Source organism: Tachysurus fulvidraco, chromosome 18 (genome assembly GCF_022655615.1).
Source record: "Tachysurus fulvidraco isolate hzauxx_2018 chromosome 18, HZAU_PFXX_2.0, whole genome shotgun sequence".
NCBI classification, from domain to species: Eukaryota; Metazoa; Chordata; class Actinopteri; order Siluriformes; family Bagridae; genus Tachysurus; species Tachysurus fulvidraco.
Genome location: NC_062535.1, coordinates 11,591,898 through 11,615,901, shown reverse-complemented (window position 1 = coordinate 11,615,901; position 24,004 = coordinate 11,591,898). Strand labels below are relative to the sequence as shown.

At 38.2% G+C, this 24,004-nt stretch overlaps 1 protein-coding gene across 4 annotated transcripts in view; it reads right to left on the bottom strand.

Annotated features, from left to right (window-relative positions):
* Positions 1-24,004, bottom strand: part of grin2bb (glutamate receptor, ionotropic, N-methyl D-aspartate 2B, genome duplicate b) — a 99,612-nt gene that overhangs the window by 15,110 nt on the left and 60,498 nt on the right. For all 4 annotated transcript variants that reach the window (XM_047803465.1, XM_027156635.2, XM_047803466.1 and 1 more), the window contains 7 exons: positions 22,877-23,147; positions 22,592-22,784; positions 7,689-7,803; positions 6,804-7,012; positions 5,745-5,916; positions 3,393-3,546; positions 1,138-1,263 (listed from right to left, as the gene is read on the bottom strand). In XM_047803465.1, the coding sequence (XP_047659421.1) occupies positions 1,138-1,263; positions 3,393-3,546; positions 5,745-5,916; positions 6,804-7,012; positions 7,689-7,803; positions 22,592-22,784; positions 22,877-23,147 (1,240 nt within the window). The remainder of the gene's footprint in view (positions 1-1,137; positions 1,264-3,392; positions 3,547-5,744; positions 5,917-6,803; positions 7,013-7,688; positions 7,804-22,591; positions 22,785-22,876; positions 23,148-24,004) is intronic.

The window sequence follows — 24,004 nt, the reverse complement described above, 5'->3', positions numbered from 1 at the left end:
TGTCATTAAACATGGGCCTGGGGGCGAGAGGAGAATTCAGTCGTGTCTGTATTCTCTCAGCTCCAAGCCATTACCTGAACACAGCACAGCATTGTCTGGTTTCACCATTTATCGATTTAAATACGTCTGATTTGATTATAGGGAGTTATTCAGTCTGATTATTCTTAATGCTGTGGGCCCTAAAATTCTCTGGAACCAAAACATTACAGAGGAAAGGAAAGTAATGATGCTCAATGGAGCTGGATCTTTAAATCCAAAGCAGGAATGTAGGGAGGGCTGCCAAATAAATATAAAAGTGGTGACATCATTGTTTTCTTTTTTTATTTTTTGTGTGCGCACAGCATAGGGACATCATGGACTGCAGCCTGTGACTCAAGGATATCTTGTGAACCTTTTACTTTTTATCGAAAGAAAGAAATAACACTGTGCATCTTGTTGGTATGTGTATTTGTATGTTTAGAATAATAAAAATGAGAATAATGAATAATTAAGAGTAATGTAATTGTGTTCAGGTAAATACCTAAGAACATAACATCAAATTAAACCTTTTATGTGGTGTTACATTCAGTGGTCAGATCAGAAAGTAGGAAAAATTGAAAAGGAAAATTCTTTATATACTTAATACTGTTTATATGCAGTAGGACAATGCAACCGTATAGACTTTGATCAGAATTAATTTCAATTAATATTGTTTAACCTTAACAAAATCTAGCTAGAAATGTTTTTATAAATTGTTTGGATATATATTTTTTTATTTGTTTTATTTATTTATTTATTTATTTATTTATTTATTTGTTTGTTTATTTATTTATTTATTTATTTATCTGTTAAAACCTTTGATTGCCTTTTATATTGAATACAGTACCATGGCAACATGATGTACAGCTTCACCCCTCACACCTCTTGCTTCCCAAACTGAGCTCTGATTATGTGTTAAATTAAAATCTATACTTTATTGTATACAGAAAGGCCTTAGTCTTCTGTGACGGTCAATAATGGGAAGAAGCATGCATTACGTACATTGACACTCTACTTGTATGGACAGATTTCTTTTGACATCCTGGCTAAAATGTGTCAGGGTGTTTAATAGGTGTTCTTCCACCGCGTACACGCAAGTGTTTGTACATGCATGCTTACCTCGTCCATCCGCCAGACATCGGTTATAGCCGACTGGACTGAAGTACTCGAAGACAAAGACGGCAACAGCAGATACGATAAGCAGCATCACAAACATCATCACCCACACATCAGCACTGAAGGGCTCTGTGTGTGTGAGAGAGGGAGAGAGAGAGAGAGAGAGAGAGAGAGAGAGAGAGAGAGAGAGAGAGAGAGAGAGAGAGAGAGAGAGAGAGAGAGAGAGAAAATGGACAAAGAGATCTATGATAGGTTCTGACCCAGTGTTAACAACAAGATGCCAATATGCTTATTTGTCTGAGAAGACACTTGGTAAAACAAGGACAGATGGAAAAGATCTAAAAAGGTCCAGAAGTATAAGCTATAAGATTTGCGAATCAAACCAGATGTATAAAACAATGAAGTGAAAATAGAGAAAAAATGTCAAAGAGAAAAGCACTACATGTCAAAAAATGCTATGATGCTATGTCCTGTGAGATTCTCTTATGATCTCATTTATAATATTGCCATATAAATAGACATGATTATAAATAGATTTTTTCCAAAATTAAAACTAGCTCCATGGTTACAATACAATAAAGCTGTTACAATAAGTGTATGCATTTATTTATTTATTTTTAAATACAGTGAATATAAAAATCTTTTACTCTCAGGTTCAGTGACAAAAAAACAACAACCCTGAAATAAATCTTTTTTTATGAGACTGCTTATTGTGATATAGCTCCCAAAAAGTCCTGGAAAAACTTACAAAAACCTGCTTGCTTAAGTCTGCACACCCTTGTATAATGTGGCATGTGAGTGTGTTGAGAATAAACCAGTATAATCACTGAGATTTACAGTAACATTAAAGGACATGCAGGAAAAGCTGAAGTTTTGGTTGCTCACTGCATGTGACAAAAATCTGGCTTTCCTCACCGGGGTTTGGGGTAGGGGCATCGAGAGAAAGCTTAAAAACTCTTGTTAAACCATTGGGTAATGATCTGATGACTGATGTAGAACCGGGCAGCTTCACACTATGGGGCTGCATCTCTTTAACTGGAACTGGCACTCTAGTCAAGTTAGAGTGAATCATACATAGTTCATAATACCAATTAATTTTAGCTCCAAACCTGCACGATACTGTTAGACAGATGATGATTAGAGACCCAAAGCACATCTAAAATCTATGATAAAACCTGTTAAAGACTGTTAGAGGGCTCTGCACTCAAGATCCCCTCATAGTTTGTTTCATTTTATACAAAGAGGAATGAAATAACCATGCGCTAATGCTGTATGTATATAACAATGCATTAGTGAAGGGCTATGTTTATTTATACAACCAGGTTACTGTTTATTTTTATTAAATAAAAAATATGAAATAAAATTACAAAGTTTGCTAGCTTGTATTTCACATTACAGGTAGAAAAAACATGATCCCTACAAGTTTAACAGGGGTGTATATACTTTTTATATCCACTGTAGATTCACAGTCAGTTACGGGGATGGGAGATGAAAGAAAAAGACTAAAAATTTTAACATCACCTTTAAACATCACCTTTAAACGACACATAACAGTTCGAACGAAATTATTAAGGAGTTAGCTAAATTATTAAACATTTCTTATCTTGTTTTATCTCATGTTAATCCATACTCATAGAACTGGTGCTCTACTGGTTATTATGGACTTTATACTGTATTATTATAAGAATAAGAATAATTTAAAAAGAAAAGGTATGTCTCAGGAGTTCCTATGATCTCAGTCACTTTGGATTCATCTGACCTTTCTTACAGCAGACGGATTGAGGGTCTTATAAATGAAGTGTCCTCGTTGAGGCGTCAGAACGAGTGATCTTATCTGGAAAACCACTTCATTGGCTTATCGAGTGTTTATCACTGAAAACGAGGCGTTGTAGAAAGTACGTTCTTTATTAATACCTGCAAGACCTGTTCGGAAGATATTTTATATTTTAAGTCATACATAGTCTGTGAATATGCAAGTTAGAGAATTTCCCACGTCTATTCCAATTGTCTGGGAACAGAATGGAAAGACAGAAAGCATTTGCATATTTGGCTCTTCTATTTTTTATTTGAAATAGCACTTTTTAATACTACATTATTAGAAATAAAGTGTTGTGACATTAACTTGACCGAAAGGGAAACACCATGTTGTCGGGTTCCCCTAAAATTTCGAGGCAAAGAGCTCTGATAAAGATTTTTATGTTTTCACGTTTCCTAAATGTATTAAGACAACATGCATGGGTGTATGCTTGGTTCCACACCTAGAAATGCAGAAGGAGACACGGTGCCATTGCTACGTGAGACCATGACACTAATGCCCGTCTCTATGAAGGGAACGGAGAAGTCAATGACCTCTGACCTCTCCTCGTTGATGGTCAGAGAGCCTACTGCCATGTGAGCGTTCTTTAACACCACCTACAGTACGGGAGAGAGATAAAAACATACATCAAAAAAAAAAACTCAGAGAATGCTGACACAGTTTTAGAATATACGAACAAAACCGGCTGACAAGAGGAATAAAAGAAACACGGGAAAGAAAGACAGCAAATAAAAGAAAAAAAAAGAAAATAAAGAAGAAAAGCGGAGAAAAATGATTGAAAGGAAAAGAGAAATTAGGTTACTACTCTGGGTCACAGGATGTGGAAATTGTCACACCCTTGTTTTTTTTTTTTCCCCCTAGCCTTTCTTCTCTCTTTGCTTTTTTCCTTTCCCCAGACCCTTCTTCAGCTCAGGTATATTTAGCTTTAAATATCAGAGGCCTTGGGCTACAGAGGAAAATGGGATGAGACACACTGAATTAATAAGGTGAAATGTATGCTACAGAGATACTGCCCTGCCTCTCTTTAGCTTATCTTAACTAACACATTCTCTTTATCTCACAGCTGCCATTCTCATTCCCATTAACTTAACCGATATCATCTTCTTCATGAAATATGTGTCTGTTTGTGTAAAATTGGATTATAGAACTCTTCAGCCATTACGTACAGTTATTAAGCAGCGAGCCGTTCAGCCGAAAGCATCGGCCTTACCAAAACATTGTGACTGATGTGAGGATAATTAACATGACTCTAAATGAAAAGGAGTTAGTCAAATATGTCACAATCAAATAAACGATTGCGAAGGCAATCTGCAACAGATATTATTTCTAATCTGAATTAAAATACCAGCTGGTCTTCAGTTCGGGCTGTCTCTATCTCTCTGTATCTCTCACTGTCCGTCTCACTCTTGTGTAGTCTCTGTGCCTTTCCGTGACTCACTCTCTCTTTGCACCACACTCTTTTTCTCGCATCGTTCACGACTGCTAAGTGACACGTTACCAGCCTGAAAAACAATCACTTCATGTTCTATCAAAATTACATGCCAGCCAGAATAATTACTAATAAATTAACATTAAGGAGGTAAATAAAACAGAGTAATGCCTTCTGCAGTTAAGAAACTTTCATAACACTCATGCATTATATTAAAATTTTAATTACTCAACCTCTAAATTTAAGAGAGTCAAAATGTTAATCCAGACTGTTATACATATTTTGTGTCTCCTTGAATAAAGTCAGCGTCCTGAACCCTCCTTGACTTCCAACAACCACATCAGTTTTAGCATCACAGCAGTGCAAATTCTCCTTCGACGAAACCCAGCGAGCATGCTGATCACCTCATTTCAAATTAAATTATTCTGATAGGCATCTCGAAAGCGAATATTGGCTCACATGCATGAGCAACTCCAATATCACCTGAAGCAACGGCAGATTCGGCTCAACACCAGGCATTTCATAATGGAGTGTCTTGCTGTACTAGTGCTGATGAGCTCAAAAGGCGTCAGACGAAAATGTGCTTATTCAGTGAAGAGACTGCACATTTTTTTAATCAATGACTTTATCGCTTCTTTCCATAACCGTGGGGAAGAAAGAGGAGCCAAGAAACGAGCATTAAAATGGAGTGGAGAACTGGACACGTTGTGTTGAATAAATCTAAACTCAAATATATAACACACTCTTTTACTCCCTTCAAAAACAGAACATAGCATATTGTCACACCTCAAGTCTTTATCAAACGTTTAGCTAAAGCTGAATAAATGCCACACATCAAGGCACTTTTCATAGGTTGGACTTATCCATCCTGCAAGATAAAGCACTCTTCAGATTATTGCTCTTTAATACCACTTAAAGGTTCTTGGTAGAATCTTATAACAGGTGTCTCCTTTAAAAATTTCAAACTAAAGAACCAAGAACCATACCAAGAACCACAGAGGAACCATTATTTATTTCTGAAATGTCAGCAAACATAATGAAATGTCTATATGGTCCAGATTGGTTGGATCCTAGGGGTCCGTATCATTTTTTTTGCTCTTGTTTCCAGACCGGGAGTGTTACAGAGACTAGAGTTTCACCTCTCAGCAGAATTTATTAACAGCAGCTAGAACATACAAAATAGAAAAACTTCTCCCAAATATTATGAAATTTTTTCTTCAAAATCGCTGACCGCATCTTTAATATTTCATTAACGTGTCTAGACACAAATCCCATTCCCTTTCCCTAGCCTGTGCTGCAAGAAATTTCTAGAACTGTTTAACACAGAGAAACGTGTCATGTCTCGTCACCGAAAAACAGCCGTACCTCGCCCACCATGCCGTTCCACGTGCCATTGATCTTCTTGCCGTGTTTCCCGTTGGTCACTAGGTAGAGGTCGTAGGTGAACTTCACAGATTTAGCGATCTTTTTGAGGATGTCTATGCAGAAGCCCTTGCAACAGCGCTTGATATAGATCCCTGAATCTCCTGTTTGGTTTCTGAAAAAAGTAAGAAGGACTGTGTAAGCTGATGGCTAGAACAGGGAAATATCCATGACAAGAATGTCTTCAGATGTTAACGATGAATAAAAAAGACATAGTAAAGTACAACATAAAGCATAAACATTGCAGTGACATTAGGTTCCCTTTAAGCGTCAGATATTTTGTGGTCATTTTACCAAAGTGAAGCTAAGCACCTTTCTATCACTGTGAGTGAGTTTTAGCTCTGAGTTCTCATACAGGCTACAGAACAGTTTCAGTCCTGATGTCACACATGGCCTAACACATGGGGTAAATATGTCTATGAAACTATGGTAATCGTAAGAAATGTCAATTTCATGCAAAAGAAACGTTTAACCAATTATTGAGGTTGCCTTTCAACACCCAGTGGTTATTTTTGTCATATCTCCCCACCTGCTTTATTAACAGTAATAATAATTGGCCTGTTTTTGGATCTCATCTCAAATTTTGGAACATTTTTTTTTACCCTGAGCTTGGCCTTTTTGGTCTAAGCACTCTTGTAAGAAAAATTTAATCTCAGTGAGTTTGATGCTGGTTAAATAAAGTTTACATACTTAATCATTTACTTAACAAATGTTGGAGGATTTAATTAAAGAATATTTCAAAACTCAAGAGGAGGCATCGTCCTGGTATAGAGAGCCCTAAACGATCATTTTGAGTTTCTAATTTTCAGTAAAAATGTTTACTCCCAATTTTTACATTTGTATTTAATCTGATGTACAGCTCTTTGGAGTTAAAGGTAAACATAGTTGTTATTGGTTTAAGCTTTTTTAATGTAGCAGATAACCAATAACACTAAAGTCGGTACAGCTTTTAGTCTTTCAACCTTTTAAAACCTGCATTCAGTCGTGTACTACACTGCTTACTGGGCTTTGAGCTGTTTTCTGCAGGGAACCGTGTTCCTCATGCAGGTGCCGCTGAGGGGGTCCACATCCTCCACGATGACAAACGGGGCCTCCTCCAGTGTGACGATAGACAGGTGGTCATCATCCCTTTCTTCTGCGTCTGAATAGAGCTCAAAGCGTGGCCACACATGGTACTTCATGGTCAGCGAACCATTCTCCCACTTACCCACCTGGGAAGCAGGGGGATGAGAGAAGAAGTAGGAAAGTGGTTAGAGAGAGATTATGGACAAGTGGGAAAGAGGGAGATAAGAGAGTCAGAAAGGTCAGGGCTGGATTAATGTGAGCAGGGCTGAATAATGGGAAGTGATAGAAAGATGGTTGCGTAGGCTGATTAAGGCATTATGATGTCAATTGGTGTGATGTTTTCTATAGAAGTGTTAACCCACAGCCACACTGGTTTTGGTGCGATGTGATAAAGTGACCAGAGGTAATTTTTTAGAATGAGACTTTTAGGATACAGCTGATGAAGCAATAGTTAATAAGGGTGAGCAAAGTAGCAAAATGTTTTAACCTGAAGGTTAACTTTAAGACAATGTTAAGTGAACAGATTTGATTGCTACCAGTAGGAATGCATGTCATCAGCCTTTAAAATTAGAAATAGGTGACAAATGAGGTTTTTCAACCTCTTATTCAGCTGAATTGTGGTCAAACATGTGACTTTTTTACACACTGTAGATATCGCACTAGCCTGATGCTACCAGTTAAATCATTGCGACCATCAGTTAACTAAAGATGGGAACACTCGTACTGTAACACCCGGTGCAGCAATGCGGGGCAAAATATCACTGGCGAGACTCGGGTAAAGAGAGCGAGGAGAGAAAAAAAGTATGGAAAATGAATACTCACCCTGTCCCACTGTCTCTGCTTATCCAGCAAAATAATAACCAGCTTAGGGTGCATTTGGTAGCCATCCTCGCTGAAGGAGAGATTGCGCCCCTCGAATGTCACGTTCATGAGGTATCTGAGGACACAACATCAGTCCAACATGTAAAAAAATACATAATAGTTAAATTGAGGACAGGCTTTCCTTATTTTAAGGTTAACACACAAACACACACACACACACACACACACACACACACACACACACACACACACACACACACACACACACACACACACACACACAATAACTGTCTGTCTGTCTTTATAGACAGAAGTCTACCTATCTATCTATCTATCTATCTATCTATCTATCTATCTATCTATCTATCTATCTATCTATCTATCTATCTATCCCAGATATTAGATAATTTGTGGGTTTGTGTGTGTGTGTGTGTGTGTGTGTGTGTGTGTGTGTGTGTGTGTGTGTGTGTGTGTGTGTGTGTGTGTGTGTGTGTGTGTATAGATCCTATTTATTGCCTACTGAGGATGTCATTGCCTACTGTATGTGATATTATACTGCAGGTGTGACACACTCTGTCTCTCAGGTCCTTGCAATAGCAGAGAGTCTGATTCATCACCATAGGTCTTGACAGACAACATAAGCAAGTACACGGACCTACTGCCCCCCCTGCCCCCTGTAGGGTTCAGTTCCCCTTGAGTAGCAAAGCAAGAAAGAATGACATGATATCTCTCACAATCAGAGCAAACAGCACAAATGTCACCCTAACAGGGAAATGGTCTATAATAAATAAGAACAATAAACGCCTTGACTACTGTTAACGGTGATGGTCTGTGTTAATAGACTTGTTGTTTTTTTCCAACTACTTCTATAAAAAGGTCTTGCGGAGGACATGCGTCATTTCTGCCCTGAAACGAACTAGATAATAATCCTCTATAAGGACTAGAAACAGACAGCCATTTTCAGTGTATTTGTGAAACATAATCATTCCCCCTTTTCTCTGTGTTGTTGTACAGTTTGTGACAAGCAAACCACTGACCCACTTTTGACAGTACCAGTGAATCAGTCTGTTGCCAGGTGTGTGTGTTTATGTGTGTGTGTGAGTGTGTGTGGGTTTTGCTGTTATGTGAGCACCCAGCTATCATCAGAGTGTTGTTATTGCAGTGTATGTTGTAACAGTCAGATTATTTTGCTATGCCTTTAAGATTCTCCTGCTTAATATGCACATCCATATGTTCTCTCTCTCTCTCTCTCTCTCTCTCTCTCTCTCTCTCTCTCTCTCTCTCTCTCTCTCTCTCTCTCTCTCTCTCTCTCTCTCTCTCTCTCTCTCTCTCTCTCTCTCTCTCTCTCTCTCTCTCTCTCTGGATTGTCAGAGTTGGGTTGATTAATGACACTGGTAATTCTTATGCTTTACATTTATTTCTTAGTTCTCTGGGAATAAAGTTTTTGCTGTGCAATTGTATATTGTTTCATTGATATTGCTTACATTGCTGTTCAAGTGTCTGTATGTTCTTCTACTGAGCTACTTTAAAATCTTTTTAGCATGATTCTTCTAGTCGATAGGGTGTTACGATAGACAGAATCCACACTTTTGTTATTGAGAAAGTTATAAATTAGATTAATGTTTCCTGTTCTAGAAATCGTCCATCATCATTAGGCCATGCTTTATACATTGATTTGACTGAACCAAGACTGACTGACTGACAGGACTGCCACAGGTTATTGAGGCACATGTGAAATTTTTGCAGGAATATCTATTATTCTTTTTATTTAGAGTATTTGTGTATGCTTTGACTGGGCTCCATTACTCCAATTGCTTTTTCACACACACTGCTCCATTAGCTGCATTGGTTTCACAGGCTTCTGCTTTACCTAATCAAACCCAGCTATGTGCACCTGAACCATGCAATCTGTACCTTTGCATCAATTCTTCCTCGGTCTAGCCACCTGTGAATGTGACCACAGATGATGTTAAAACCTGACGGATGGGTTTAGTGGAGCAACATTTATAAATCCTTGTTAGTTGTAACCGATACCCAGGTTCTGCCTGAGATGCTTAGTTTCATATGATCGTAAACAACCTTTAGTTAGAACATTATGGACCTCTTCAGATATATTGTAATGCTTAGCTTGTGGTGATATGTATATGGCTAAAGAACACGTATCAAAGAAATGGCTTGTTTCGGCACGTTATTGTTTACTACTGTATGTTTGTGAAAATTTCATTTTCTTGGCAAATGGCCTTCAGGTGAATAATTAATAAATATATGTGAGCATCTGCTACGGAAAGCATAAAAATCCAAGACCATAGATTATATAAATTGTAGACTTTATAAAGTGCATGCTTTTGCCCTAACAAAATTGTGTATCTCTCTACCAACAAGTATTCATACTGTAGTATTCGTACCATATTTAAATGCCCAAAGTGTTTTCTTCTTCTGCAGTACATGTACTCTTTCAGTCAATATCTTCCCCTGCATGGCCATTAGCCCCATTCTTTTCTTTGCCACAGGGGCCAAAGCAGCAATCAGCACATGTTAAAAAAATCTACAGTTGAAACTAACTGCTCTGAATGCTACCCAGCTTTACCCCAAGCCTATTCTGAATGCAGTGCTGTTGCTCATACTGGACTTCAAACTGAAACCTAAGCTACCGAGTTCACTCTGCCAAAGCCTGCTACTCAAACCTCCAGTAAAGAGGAGGGGAAAAAAAGCAACGAAGGATGACAAAGCTGATAGCTTCAGACTGAATGATAGGCAGTATGAAAAAGGGGAGGTTGTTCTGCAGTGACAGTCCTTACTTCTTATACTATGCATTGCTCAATCAAGCAAGCCTGCTTTGGAGATAAAATACTGTATATCATCAAAATTGGTGAAGGTCAGATACAAAAAGCAGGTCATTGAAAAATTACAATAAACTGTGTAGGATAAATAAGCCAGGTATAAGACCACAAGGAGCTCTAGTTGGCACTGTGAAATTTTTGGTGAGAAGCAAAATTCTGCATTGACTTGCTGTTAAAAATTCATGTGTCCTTTTGTGTGTTGCTGGAGGGAAGTTCTTCACCACCATAGACCTGGCTCACGGCTATTGGCAGGGAACTGTGAAGAAGTCATCATGACCCGAGACATCCTTTGCATCTCTATCTAGGTGGTTCCAGATCCATGTGCTACTCTTTCTGGTGAACAATGCACCCACAACTTTTTCAATGTTCCTACAGGGTGTGAAGCAAATATGACATTTTTTTGGATTAGGTACAGTAAGTTGCTTCCATTGAATCAAACAAGCGAATTGGTGTGTGAGACTGTGTACCATTTAGCTGACATGGCTGACTGCAATTACTGTTTTCATACGTACTGCCACTTATAAGACAAATCTTGAGCAGGTAGAAGTAGTCACATCATTGTTCTGTGATTACACATTATACAACACTTATCATTATGCAAAAAAAAAGAAGAAAAAAAAAAGAGAAGAAGACAACCATGCTAAGTACTATAATCACTAAAGCCTTTTCTCAGAACCTTTATTATCCTCCTTCAATTCAGGACTTATTTTGTTTTCTTTCACGGCCAAATACGTTTGTTCTAGTTGCTAGTTCACAAACCCAAAGCTGGATTTGTCTACCGAGTCAGTAGTGTCTCTTTGTGTCATCAAAGAGCTGTTATTTTATGGATACTTTGTAAAGTGGGTTAAATCCAATGTTACAGTAAGTTCTTGGTGAGGAACTTTTTTTTTTTACACAGTATGATGAAACTACTTTGCTTACACCAGTGAGGTCAACATTTTATTTGCAAGTAGTCTCTGCTCTTGGAAGTTTCTCTCAGACTTATAAAAGGATGCCATACAGACAAAAACACCACAAAGACTCTCAATCCATGATTATGTCAGAGACAGACATACTGTTTGAGACAAGTACCCTTTTGTAAATATACCACATGATGAATGCCACTTAGCCAAATCACACACTTATTTATGATGATAATGATGAGCATGTTATACCCCACCCTGAGAACCTGAGAGTTATACTCCAGGAAGCACATTATCAAGTGGGAAAGCAAGCAGATTTAGATGTCAATCACAACAGCTCAACGTACTATTATAATCAGATGCAATGTTTCCTACCAGACTGATGACCTGATTAGAAATACCTGATTAGTATGGCTGTACATTATCTCACAGAAATTTGCAGATGTGAGCCAGTAGCTAACATTATTGGGGACTGCACTGGGTGTAAAGGACTGAGCTTGTAAGCACTGGTGGATGTAAATACGCTAACAACTTTACTATGACTTGGCCGAGTTCTGACTGCTTTTCAACCACATACGGAGGACTAATAAGAATGAGTCTGTTCCTAAGTTGGGGGGCACGGTGGCTTAGTGGGTAGCACGTTCGCCTCACACCTCCAGGGTTGGGGTTCGATTCCCGTCTACGCCTTGTGTGTGCGGAGTTTGCATGTTCTCCCCGTGCCTCGGGGGTTTCCTCCGGGTACTCCGGTTTCCTCCCCCGGTCCAAAGACATGCATGGTAGGTTGATTGGTATCTCTGGAAAAATTGTCCGTAGTGTGTGAGTGAATGAAAGTGTGTATGTGCCCTGCGATGGGTTGGCACTCCGTCCAGGGTGTATCCTGCCTTGATGCCCGATGACGCCTGAGATAGGCACAGGCTCCCCGTGACCCGAGGTAGTTCGCATAAAGCGGTAGAAAATGAGTGAGTGAGAGTGAGTGTTCCTAAGTTGTGCACAGCTGGAGATAGCCTTTTTTGGGAAGAATATGTTGTAAAGTTGTTTGCTATGCCTTTAGAACACGGCTGTTTAATTACTATACATTATACAAGGGTTAAATAGGACAAAAGTCTTTGTTTGATATCTGCCAGAAGATATATATATATAATGCTACAACTCTATCTTCTTACATACATACATCAATTACCATGTAGCACCCAAAGGCACCATATATCGCTTGGTAAAATAATTTCAAATGTGTGTCAACAAGTTTTTGTGAGTGCCATTGTAAGCTTCTCTGCTATCCTTCATACAACCTCCCTGAACCTGTTCTCGATCTGTAGGCTGCAATCTCCATGACAACACTCAGCCTCAGAAAAATGGCTCACCATGCAAGAAATAACTCCAAATGGGGGGTGGGCAAAACCTAGACAGAGTGAGAGAAAGTAAAATCGAGCAAATGCATACTGAGCATGTGACATTATACATTTACAGAAAGTTGCAGCAATACAGCCCCATTACCCACACCATGGAGATGCAGCACACAGAAGGAAACAATTAGACTCCAGAGCTGTAACACACTGAGGAGTGTGTTATAATGCAGTACTACACATCTATACTGAGTAACATGGTCTAGGGCTACCAAGGCAGGGTCCTTTAAGTTGCGGGATATAAACATACCAGCGTTCAGCACTAGACAAAGTATCTTGAGAATCACCAGTGAGTGTTGACTGCATTGTGTGTGTGTGTGTGTGTGTGTGTGTGTGTGTGTGTGTGTGTGTGTGTGTGTGTGTGTGTGTGTGTTATGATTGATACGCATGTAACATGATTTGAGAGAGACAGTGAGGGAGAGACAGAGAGAGAGAGCGAGATAGAGAGAGAGCGAGAGAGAGAGAGAGAGACTCAGTGGCATATGAAATGTGTTACCATGGTGCCCACAACCACAGTGATTTCCTAGCAATCTGCTGCGTTGCTATGGGAACTATAATCTCACCAGAAAGAGAGAGAGAGGAAGAGAGAGAGCGAGACAGCACATCTTTCTTGCCCAGACTGTTGCCCCCACAACCCTCCATCTGTCCCTCACTCCCTTCATTTCTCTTTTTCTTTTGTCATTCTCTCATCCATCGCACTTGTAACAGTGACATGAAACAGGAGTACCCTAATAAATCTCTCTTTATATAAATACAGGCAGATCAATACATGAACATGATAAAAGGAGTGTATGAAAGAATAAGCTTTGACGCTGCTGTGGACCGAAATCTCTTTCAGCATCTTTAGCGTATTTAGACTTTGATGGTCATCTAAAATCCAATCATGAAATTACAGTGTTGACATTTTTATATAAGTGCAATTCTTATAAATGTTCACTACTTAATTAATAAACTGGCTTTAAAATGCTTCTATTGAAAACATACACCTTTTTTTATTCCTTCAACTAAGCCAATACATCTCAAAGACGTCTTTTACTAACACTAATACGAGGCGTTTTGGCTCAGAAGGCATCACTAGTCTTTAAGGGAATTACAGTGACGATGTCATGACATCAGTCTGGTGGAACAGCTAATCAGGATTTTGGTAAATTTCTTCTTTAATGAGTTGTAAAACATATCAACATTGCTGTAGCACTAGGTGTCTGTACCAGAGTGGATGTGTAGGCTTCTTAAGCCTGCCTGGGGAGACAGATTGATGCTCCCACTGCATCCTCTGACATGCTCTAAACCGCTTTCTTTAAAGATACATACATGAACAAACTTGAGAAGACACTTCAGTTTTGGAGTGGGAGGTAGAGCTTCTTTAAGAATGACTCAAGGCATGAAAAAGTGGAGATACATGTAAAGACATATGTACAGTATAAACCCAGATATACAGAGCACAGTGTTGAGAGTGGACGTTTTTATCCCCCATGCTCTTTTGTGTAAAAATCAAATGGTACTGTATCCTGAAACAAGTCAAAAATATGAGGTAATTTTTTTTCTTCATGACACTTTCATTTGCAGACATCCTGGGGAGGCTAAAAAAGGAGCTATTAAAAAATAAAAAATAAAAAAAACCTGCTCAAACATAATGGAGGCTGGAGGCAGATATAATCGGAAATGATAACATCCCATTTTAATCATATTCACAAAGGGGAATACAACATGGTAGCAAATACAAACTGGTGTCATTTTGTCTTTATTACGTTTACTATTTGACCATAAACTAATTGACAATTATTGTTATGTGCGATAAACAGACAGACACATGGTGTATATCAATGTATATCAATATCATCTTGTAAGATTGTAAGAAATTAAAATGCTATGTTTTTTTGTTTAGTTCTAAAAGTGTGCAAACTTTTGCACTTGGCTTGTGCGTACATACGCGCACGCACACACACACACACACACACACACAGAGTCTAGCAAAACAAATATAACACAAAGCACACACTGGGACCTACAGACAAACACACACACGCACACAGAAACGAGGAACACATAAACCCTATTCAATCCTGCCATCCCTCCCGCCCTCTGTGGCATGTTTACATACGACACTGATTTGCCTTCCTCTGCTTGAACAACGCTGCATGACAGAATGTTCCAGAAACATAATAAGAGTATGAAATGGCAATAACGTTGTCCCGGTTTGTCCTGGAAACAAAGCTTTTAGAATGTGCTGAAGGTCAGTGAGTTGATTGATTTTCATTTATAACACTGTATTATACTGTTATATTAAGCCATAATCGTAAGTATAGTGCATATCTGTAATTATTTTACATTACAATTATTTCTATTGTAGCTTCTCATTTTCTTTATGCATAAATCTCAAGATTTGTTTCATTTATGTTTTTATATGAAAGTAAACATTCACAGGTTTTGAGTAAACTTCTTCTGATTGTCATTTGAATCCATTGCAAATGCTAACGATGGCATTATGAACTGCTTGTAAACATGACTACACGTGAGAATGCTATATGGGAAGGTGCTGTGACCTCCTGCCACTCCAAAATAGCTAAGTGCTTAGTAACATACGTAGTCACAGCCTCAGACGTCACACCGCGTACTGTGGTCTGAACGTCTGATGCATACAGCACAAAAAAAAAATCAGAAACACTTCAAATCGTCATCTGATTGGTTAGGTGCATTCTACAGGTTTTCCAGGAGATGTATATATCACATTTTGTTTTTTAACATTGTGCCTAAAAATGAAGTCTGTCATGACGCTCTACTTCCCTCATGGAAGAAGAAAGTCAGTTTGTTTATCGTGACAATGAGCGCTAATGAGGACCAGATAAACGCTGGATTTACCAAATGATGTGAAGTTCACAGAGTAGTCTCATTCATTCCTTAAACGATTCACAATTGTACACACATCGAATTTACATTTTCACACCACTAAACATGACTCTGAACAAAACAAACTGTGAATGACCAGTCTTAGTGCAAAAAGAAAAAGAAAATTCACTCTAAGAAAACAGCTGAGCTCTCGGTTGCATTATTATAAACTATTGTAGAAAGGACATTATTAACATTTACATTATTTACTGTCCAGTGTCACCCAAATGAGGATGGGTTCCCATCTGTGCCTGGTTCCTCTCAAGGTTTCTTCCTCATATCATCTCAGGTAGTTTTTCCTTGCCGCCGTCGCTTCCACAATGCTCAATAGGGATAGGGATAGATATACAGTATTTTATTTTCTTCAGTATTCTTTAGTAGTTTTTTTATTTTGATCCTTAATTTTTCTAATTATTATTATTATTATTATTATTATTATTATTATTATTATTATTATTATTATTATTATTATATATTTTTTCTTTTTCTCTCTCTCTCTTTTCTGTTTTCCTACTTCTGTAAAGCTGCTTTGAGACAATGACAATTGTTAAATGCACTATACAAATACATTTAATTTGAATTTAAAAATGGTTATAAACGTGGGTATTTCCACATAAGATTAAAGAGAAGATCCTAATAAAGATAAAAGTTATTCACGAAGCATCTTAACCCTTAAAAGAGCTCATAAGGTCAAAAATTGTTTGGCAACTTTGAAGTTACCAAGAAACCTAGAAGCACAAATTGCCTTGTCCTGAATAGCAGAAAGTATAACTCATAAATGTTAAAATACACTTACAGAAAGCTTTGTTACATAAAAAAATTAGAAAATTGTTTATTATTATTTTTCAGTCATATGGAGTATTCAAATTACCAGTCTCTGTGAATGAGCTGTTGTAGTTAAAGCCGATCATTGAAACGCTGATTTAAGTTAAAGCCAGTACAACTGTCAGAGCAACGCTGTTATAGAAGATCTTCTGAAACATCTTATAACAAATCAGAAAATGCTTAATTATGAATATGTTGTTTGTTACTGTTTTAACCTGTCCTTGTCACTACAACCAAGATATCACCTCTGCGACTGATCCACTGAATCACCATAATGCCTTTTACTTAGAAATTAATAAATCCTATCATACATATATATATATATATATATATATATATATATATATATATATATATATATATATATATATATATATATATATAAAGAGTTCACTAATGATTGCTTCTTTGAGATGTTGGTTTATTTACTTTTAAAGCTTGTAATAACTAAAAGCCTGCAATTATGTCTAAAGTTATACTGCAGTTCATTCCTATACTGCTGTTTACACAGATGTATCTCCCCGAATGCCAAATATAGCATTGAATATTTTAAGGGGGTTATTTTGGAGGGTGAGGATGAATAGTGCTTTTGGTTTGGGGTGTGTTTAAGTGAAGAGCTCCCACACACTGCTTGTCTCTGAACCGGTGTCTGCTACAAAAAAACACACTGCTCCTGCAAGGAGCATGGCTGTTTTAATGAGAGAGAGAGAGAGAGAGAGAGAGAGAGAGAGAGAGAGAGAGAGAGAGAGAGAGAGAGAGAGAGAGAGAGAGAGAATGAAAAGTGAAAGAAGGGAAGATTAAGCATTGCAACCAGAAATATTGAGAGAATAAGGTTGAGAAAATGTACTAATGGGAGAAGAAAATTCTAGTAGGAAAAAAATGACGTGTCTGTGATGTCATTTTGAAGTTTTCACCTTATTTTAAGCCAATTGTTTTACAGCAATTCTTTTTACAGTGTTTAATCATTCTAAAATCTTGTGTTCTGTGCTGAAGTTGTACAGATCAGAATATACCTTTCAGTCCAATCAGCAGTCACCAGACGTGAAGTTTACAGTAAGAGCAACTTTTCTGATGAAAAGTCAAATGAATAAAAGTGCATATATTGTACAAAATATATTTAAAATGTGCAACTAAGGTCAAGTGTTACATTCTGGTGTCAGTAAAACAGTAGTGAACTCAAACAACAAAGATAGACGTAAAGGTCTTTACAAAATCATCCTGATCTAATTAAAGCTAATAATGACAGTTTTCCATGTTTTGTTGGATTGATGTGTGATCTTGTAAAAATGTCCTACTGTCTGTGACTCTTCAGTGTGATCGATTAATTCAGAAGCTCCTTCTATATAAACGTTTATTGACAATTATTGACTGCCCTTAGACTTTAATTATCAGTCCCTTCACAGGATTTCACAGGTTTTTTTTTTTTTGTAAAAACGTTTGGGACAATTCTGCAGCTGCTTTTTTTGTTTTCAAAATCAGTTTCTAATGTGTTTCATTTTGTGAGTGCTACTTAATTTGGTGAAACTTCAAGCACATGATTCATTTTTTTGGACATACCGTATATCCACTGACTTCCAATGACAGCTTTACTCGTGTTCGACACATGTGAATCAAAAACGGCTCAATGTGCGTTGTGATGAGCTCACACGATGTGTCAGCCCTGCAGAAAATCAGCAGTAATTTGAAAATAATTGCAAACTCCTCAGAATATTATTGAGTTTGCTTGATTTTGCATTCATTTCTTGCAATATCACAAAATCCTTAAGGGGCTAAGAGTTAATATCATGTTAAACGTTAACACTTCCAGCTAGATACCTATGATCACTGTAAGGAGATTCAACATATGCTACAGATGCTGTACATACAGATTACACCGAAAAAGACAGAAAAATCATTTTTCAAATATCATGTGAAAGAGGATAGAAAGTTATTGCCCTGCCCCAGGCCTGTATGAGACATGCCTGCATTTCCAGACACTGTGGGAAACTTGGCAGGACCAAATCTGTTCTGATCTTTCACTTCAGGGTGACGGCAGCCAAGATAGTGAGACCCTCTGCCTGGAAAAGTCTAGCAGCTTCGTCAAGTTCTTCAACAGGAATGAGTGAAAATCACACAGCTGCACATGAAAAGCCTCATTCGCTCTGTGTGACAAACAATTCAAACAGCACAGGCTGCAAAGGACTGAAACAGACAGTCCTGAACAACTGAAAGCCAAACGCTGACAGTTCCCACTAGTTTCCATTATACTGTTTGTTTCCCTGCTATTGTTTCTATCTGGTCATTGTGGTTATTTATGCAATAAATATCATTCTCTTTTATAATTATGGCTACAACATGGAGCATCAATAAATCAATAAAAAAGATGCAAGAAGAAGAGTGAGGGTGGCAGGAATGTTTTATATACCGTACCCGTACACTAATGAAGTGTGATACTTAAAAAAAAAAAAAAAAGGTGTGATAAAAAGGTCAAGAGCTAAAGAGACAGGGAGAGAAACATTGGATGAGAGACAGAGAGAAAGATCTGAGAAGAGGAAAAACAGCTGAGTGAAGGGGTGAAAGAAAGGCAGTCAGTCTCCCATTGCTGTTCCGTTCTGTCTCTGTAATCCAGCTTCGCCCCGAGCGCTCTATTACCGACACCACAGCAGAACAAATGGCCCTGCTAAAAGTGAGCGCTACAAAGCCTAAATGCTAATTAATAATTAGCAATCAATGCCCCCTCTGTGCTCTGTGTCAAGTATCAAAACAACGGAGAGGGAAAGCTGCTTGACTGAAAGGTGGGTTTTCATGTGGCAATTAAAATGTGGGTGTTTGTAAAATTACAAAAGCCAAGATAATAAGCAGACACGTCGCAGGCTGTCAAAATGTCAAAAAGTTACTGAGAAAAGAAACACGCCGACCAACTAACACCCCCCCAAACCCAACACCCAACCCCATCCTCCCCTTTCATCTATCCTGTCATTGGTTTTTAACTGGCAGACACTTTCCAAATATATCAAAGCAAATCCCTTTCCAAACCTGACAGTAAAATAAAATAGTGATCAAGATAAAAATGTTACTACACAGTGACGATGTTTCTTCACATATTCCATCTTTTGGAGGTTGGGGTGAGAGTACAGGGTCAGCCATGATTCAACACCCATGGAGCAGAGAGGGTTTAGGGTCTTTCTCAAGGGCCCAACAGTGGTCACTTGGCAGTGCTGGGGCTTGAACCCTGATCCTCTGATCAACAACCAAGTGCTTTAACAGTATGAGCCACAACTGCTAAAAAAAATTAATTGATCACAAGCTAGAAATAGGAGTTACCCTGAGTTAAAGGCCCTAAGGGCATCCTACACATTTAGAGCATTTGGCATTTTCTACAACTGGGTAATTAAAGGTTAAGGGCCTTGCTCAGGGGCTCTGCAGTTGAAGCTTGGTGGACCTGGGATTCACAACTGTAGGCTCTTTGTTGGTAATCGGAAGATCAGGGTTCAAACAGCAGCACTACTGACAAACTGCCACCTTTGGGCAGCTTAGCAAGGCCCTTAACCCTCCTTGCTCCAGGGGCACTGTATTCTAGATGCCCCTGTGCTCTGACCCCAATATGTGAAGAAAATGATTCCACTCTAATGTATATATGGCAATAAAAAAAGGCTTCTAACACCCAATTCCTTTTCCGATCAGCAGTCTGATATTCCGCAGTACCTATAATTTCTGTTTTGCTTTTTTAATTGAATTAATTACTGAACAATTCATGCTAAATGATATGCTTTGATTGCTGTGATTGAAAACTGAAATTTAAATGGATTAAATAATTCGAGTTCATTCATCAGTTTCATTTCTAGTGGAAGTGTCAGTCACATACAGTAGCATTTAGAACTCTTGTATTCCTGTCAAACCCTTCTTTATTGTTCAGTACAGGCTGAGAAATGAGAAACCCACGTGTGGTGTTCAGGTCAAATTGAGCCATTTTGTATTTTTACTATTTTTAGCGGCCTTTACTATAGTATATTTTATCACAAAAACGAATGTCACTTTCGTTGATAAAGCGATCTTGTAATTGCAAAAAAAGATTAACAAATGTTATCTGTAGAGGCTGAGATTGAGATAAAGATGTAAATGTGTAATGATCTATTATTATTTCTGTAGTGCTTTTAAAACCCCAATTATGTCCTTGGTCAGTTTTAACCTGAACAGTACTGCCGGGTTTAACATATGAAACTGGAGTCAGCACAAATGTCCATCTGGTTTCATTTACTCACAACAGCTGACTGTAAAAGCCCTTATGAATCCTCATTAGTGGATCATTATAAGGACAAGCTCCATGAGTTATGGATTCTTTTCCTTCTCATGTACTCATTTTTTATTCTAGGTCAGATCTAGGCCTTAGTGTGGGTATGTGAAGACACTGACTCTCATAATAATGGACACTAATCGCCGGATTAATCACCAACTGCATAGAGGCATTGTTAGAAGAGTTACCAGCTGTCAGATCTGAGTGGGAGATTAAGTCATTCAGATTCACAGGTCAGATATATTCAAATACATGACTCCACCTGCCACGCAATTTCAAAAGGAGCAATAGACGACCTGCAGTAGTCATTTGAACCCCCCGAAGTGCTGCGCATGATACAGAATAATAGACCATGGAACAGTAATAAAAGGAACAGTGGCTCCTGTCGAATCCCCAAACCACAATGAAATGCTTCTTTCGTGAGAATGCTGTCACAGCCGAGATTTCTTCCAGCGCTCTGGGTATCTTAAAGTTCGTCTCGCCTAGGTCTTTTTTGATTTAGCTCATTTTCTTCATGCATGCTCTCCACACATCCCCCGCCTCACCATTAACACGCCGGCTCGGTGCTGCAACTCCGCATTCGATTCAGACAATTCAGTAAATCACAGTCCTGCTGGCTGAAACGTGTTATTCTTTTGTGCTCTTTCTTAAATGACACCTATTTGAAATCACAGGGTCCTGAAATCACCTCAGTCAGTTTCTAAACCCGACATCTTCCCACTGAACAAAACAAAAATCATTTCGGAGCAGCCAGTGGTCCTCGAGGTTGTAGTTCTAGTTCATTTTCCACATGAAGTACTACAATGAATCGGGTAGCATCATCAATACAGTGTGTAACAACGCTATTAAAGTTAACATGGAAGGAGGGCCTGGATTAAAATTGTTCTTTTGTCTGATTGTTCGTCTGGTTAATCAGCTGTCAAAGAGAAATTACTGACAATAATTGAAACCAAATGATTTACAAAAAGCCTCAGTGATGATGGTTTTTTCCCATTTTGTCAGCGATAACAACATGACCAGAAGGCAGGCCGTGACAAATTAAAATGGTAATTTCAACACATTTTTGACAAAAACGTAAACAAAACAACGCAACCGTGCAGTGTTGCTTCTTGGCAAAGATCGGCAATGTACCTGACTATTTTGTTTTTTTGTTGTTAAACCTTTATGTGTGAGATTTGTTATAGTTCTCCTTCCAAAGCACTGCTAACCACACTCTCCTTTATCTTTAACAACTGACAAAAACTGTGCAGCTGGAAACTGTAGGATGAAAGCTTTCAGTTCTGGTGTGCAGTTGAAAAAGTTTATGAAGAAGATACAGCAGGAATATACCTGCAAACTAACCAACAGTTTTAAACAACACCATTTTCCGGTCACCAATAAGCAGGAAATGGGTTTTTGGAACGATTAAATTTTCTGCACAAGTAAATTAGCTGCCTCTGATAGTGCACTTAATAAATCACAGCCTCTGTATCTCCCTCTCTTCCTCTATCTCTCTTTCTTAGAACTGACTAAGAAAAATTGAGACCACATAAGTGTCTTCAAGAGATGTGTGTGCATGTGTGTGTGTAGAGGAACATTATATCCATTCTGCAATCACTGAATAGTATTAATCTTATCTAAAAGGCCAAACACATTGAGAGGAAAAAAGGACAAGCAGATCAGTATGACATTCTGTCTGTGTGTGTGTGTGTGTGTGTGTGTGTGTGTGTGTGTGTGTGTGTGTGTGTGTGTGTGTGTGTGTGTGTGTGTGTGTGGGTGTGTGAGGGTGACTCACCTCAGGACTTCGTTGGGATTCCCCCCCTTCGGGCCTTTCTTTTCAGGTGCACCGTGGCAACCTGACTTCAGCAGTGTGTGGGGACCTCTGTCCAACATCATAGTGGAGGTTGCCATGGCGATGATTGCCACGGCATCACGCACACGGGCCTCCAGTCCATAGTCCCACTCATCATAAGACACTGAGATCAGACCTGAGAAAGATAAAAGAAAACAGATAGTAAGATTGTGTCTTTGCCTTGATTCTAACAAAATCTATAGACACAATATATAAATTCATTAAGACCTGTAGGATAGACATTGGGCACAATATCGGCGTCCCCCGCGACCAGCGCTGGTACAATCCAGGTGTAACCATATCCAGTGAGGCCTACAGAGTGTGCCACCTCAAAAATGGTGCTGGCTTCTTCTTTAGTGCAGTAGAGCAGTATAACAGGGCTCTGGAGCTTCTTCATCTGGTTCTGAATCTTAGAGTCGCCATCGTCCTCTGACATATCGAGCAGCAACACCTCCTCCAGCTCCCAGCCCACAAAGCTATTCTCTACGGTACTCCGGATCTGTGGGTGAAAAAAACATGGCAGAACGTCTTCATCAACATCAGCGAGGAAAAATAATTATACTCAAGAAATTACGAAAGACATAAATCTGAGTTACTGATTAAGCCACAGTGGGAATAATGTTTGATTGGCATCATTCATGAAATTTGAATTTACATGAATGATATTAATGTTTATCAGCGGGACCGTACCAAGATACACTGATCAGGTATGAGGTATGATGAGTACAAACTTAAAAAAAAAACCAAAACCAAAAAAAAAAAAAACGATTAAAATCATCAAGTCTGCTGTATTCTTAATTGAGACTCATCAGAATATGAGACTCATCTAGTCGAACTTTCTTAGAAAAAGCTCTGTATTGTTGCATTGAATATCTGCTCTTTCTTTCTTTCTTTCTTTCTTTCTTTCTTTCTTTCTTTCTTTCTTTCTTTCTTTCCTAACTAACTACTATTATCAGATAACAATCAAATTATTCATTCATTCATGTCGCACCATTCCTGTAGTCAGTAACTCACAGATGTTGCATTAGTTCTTGCAAACATCCCGTAAAGTCCCTTTCTACATCCACAGAACACAAAAACATCATTTCTTTCTTTCTTTCTTTCTTTCTTTCTTTCTTTCTTTCTTTCTTTCTTTCTTTCTTTCTTTCTTTCTTTCTTTCTTTCTTTCCTAACTAACTATTATTATTACCATTTTATTTGTATTATTGGTATTAAACCACTCGATTTACTTGTATTTGTCTTCATTCTGTTTGATGTGTTTAATTTTCTGTTTATAAAATGTTATTTATAATCACTGATCATTTTTGACATGAATACAATAGAGATCACTATCAACTAATTATATATCTCAAGGAA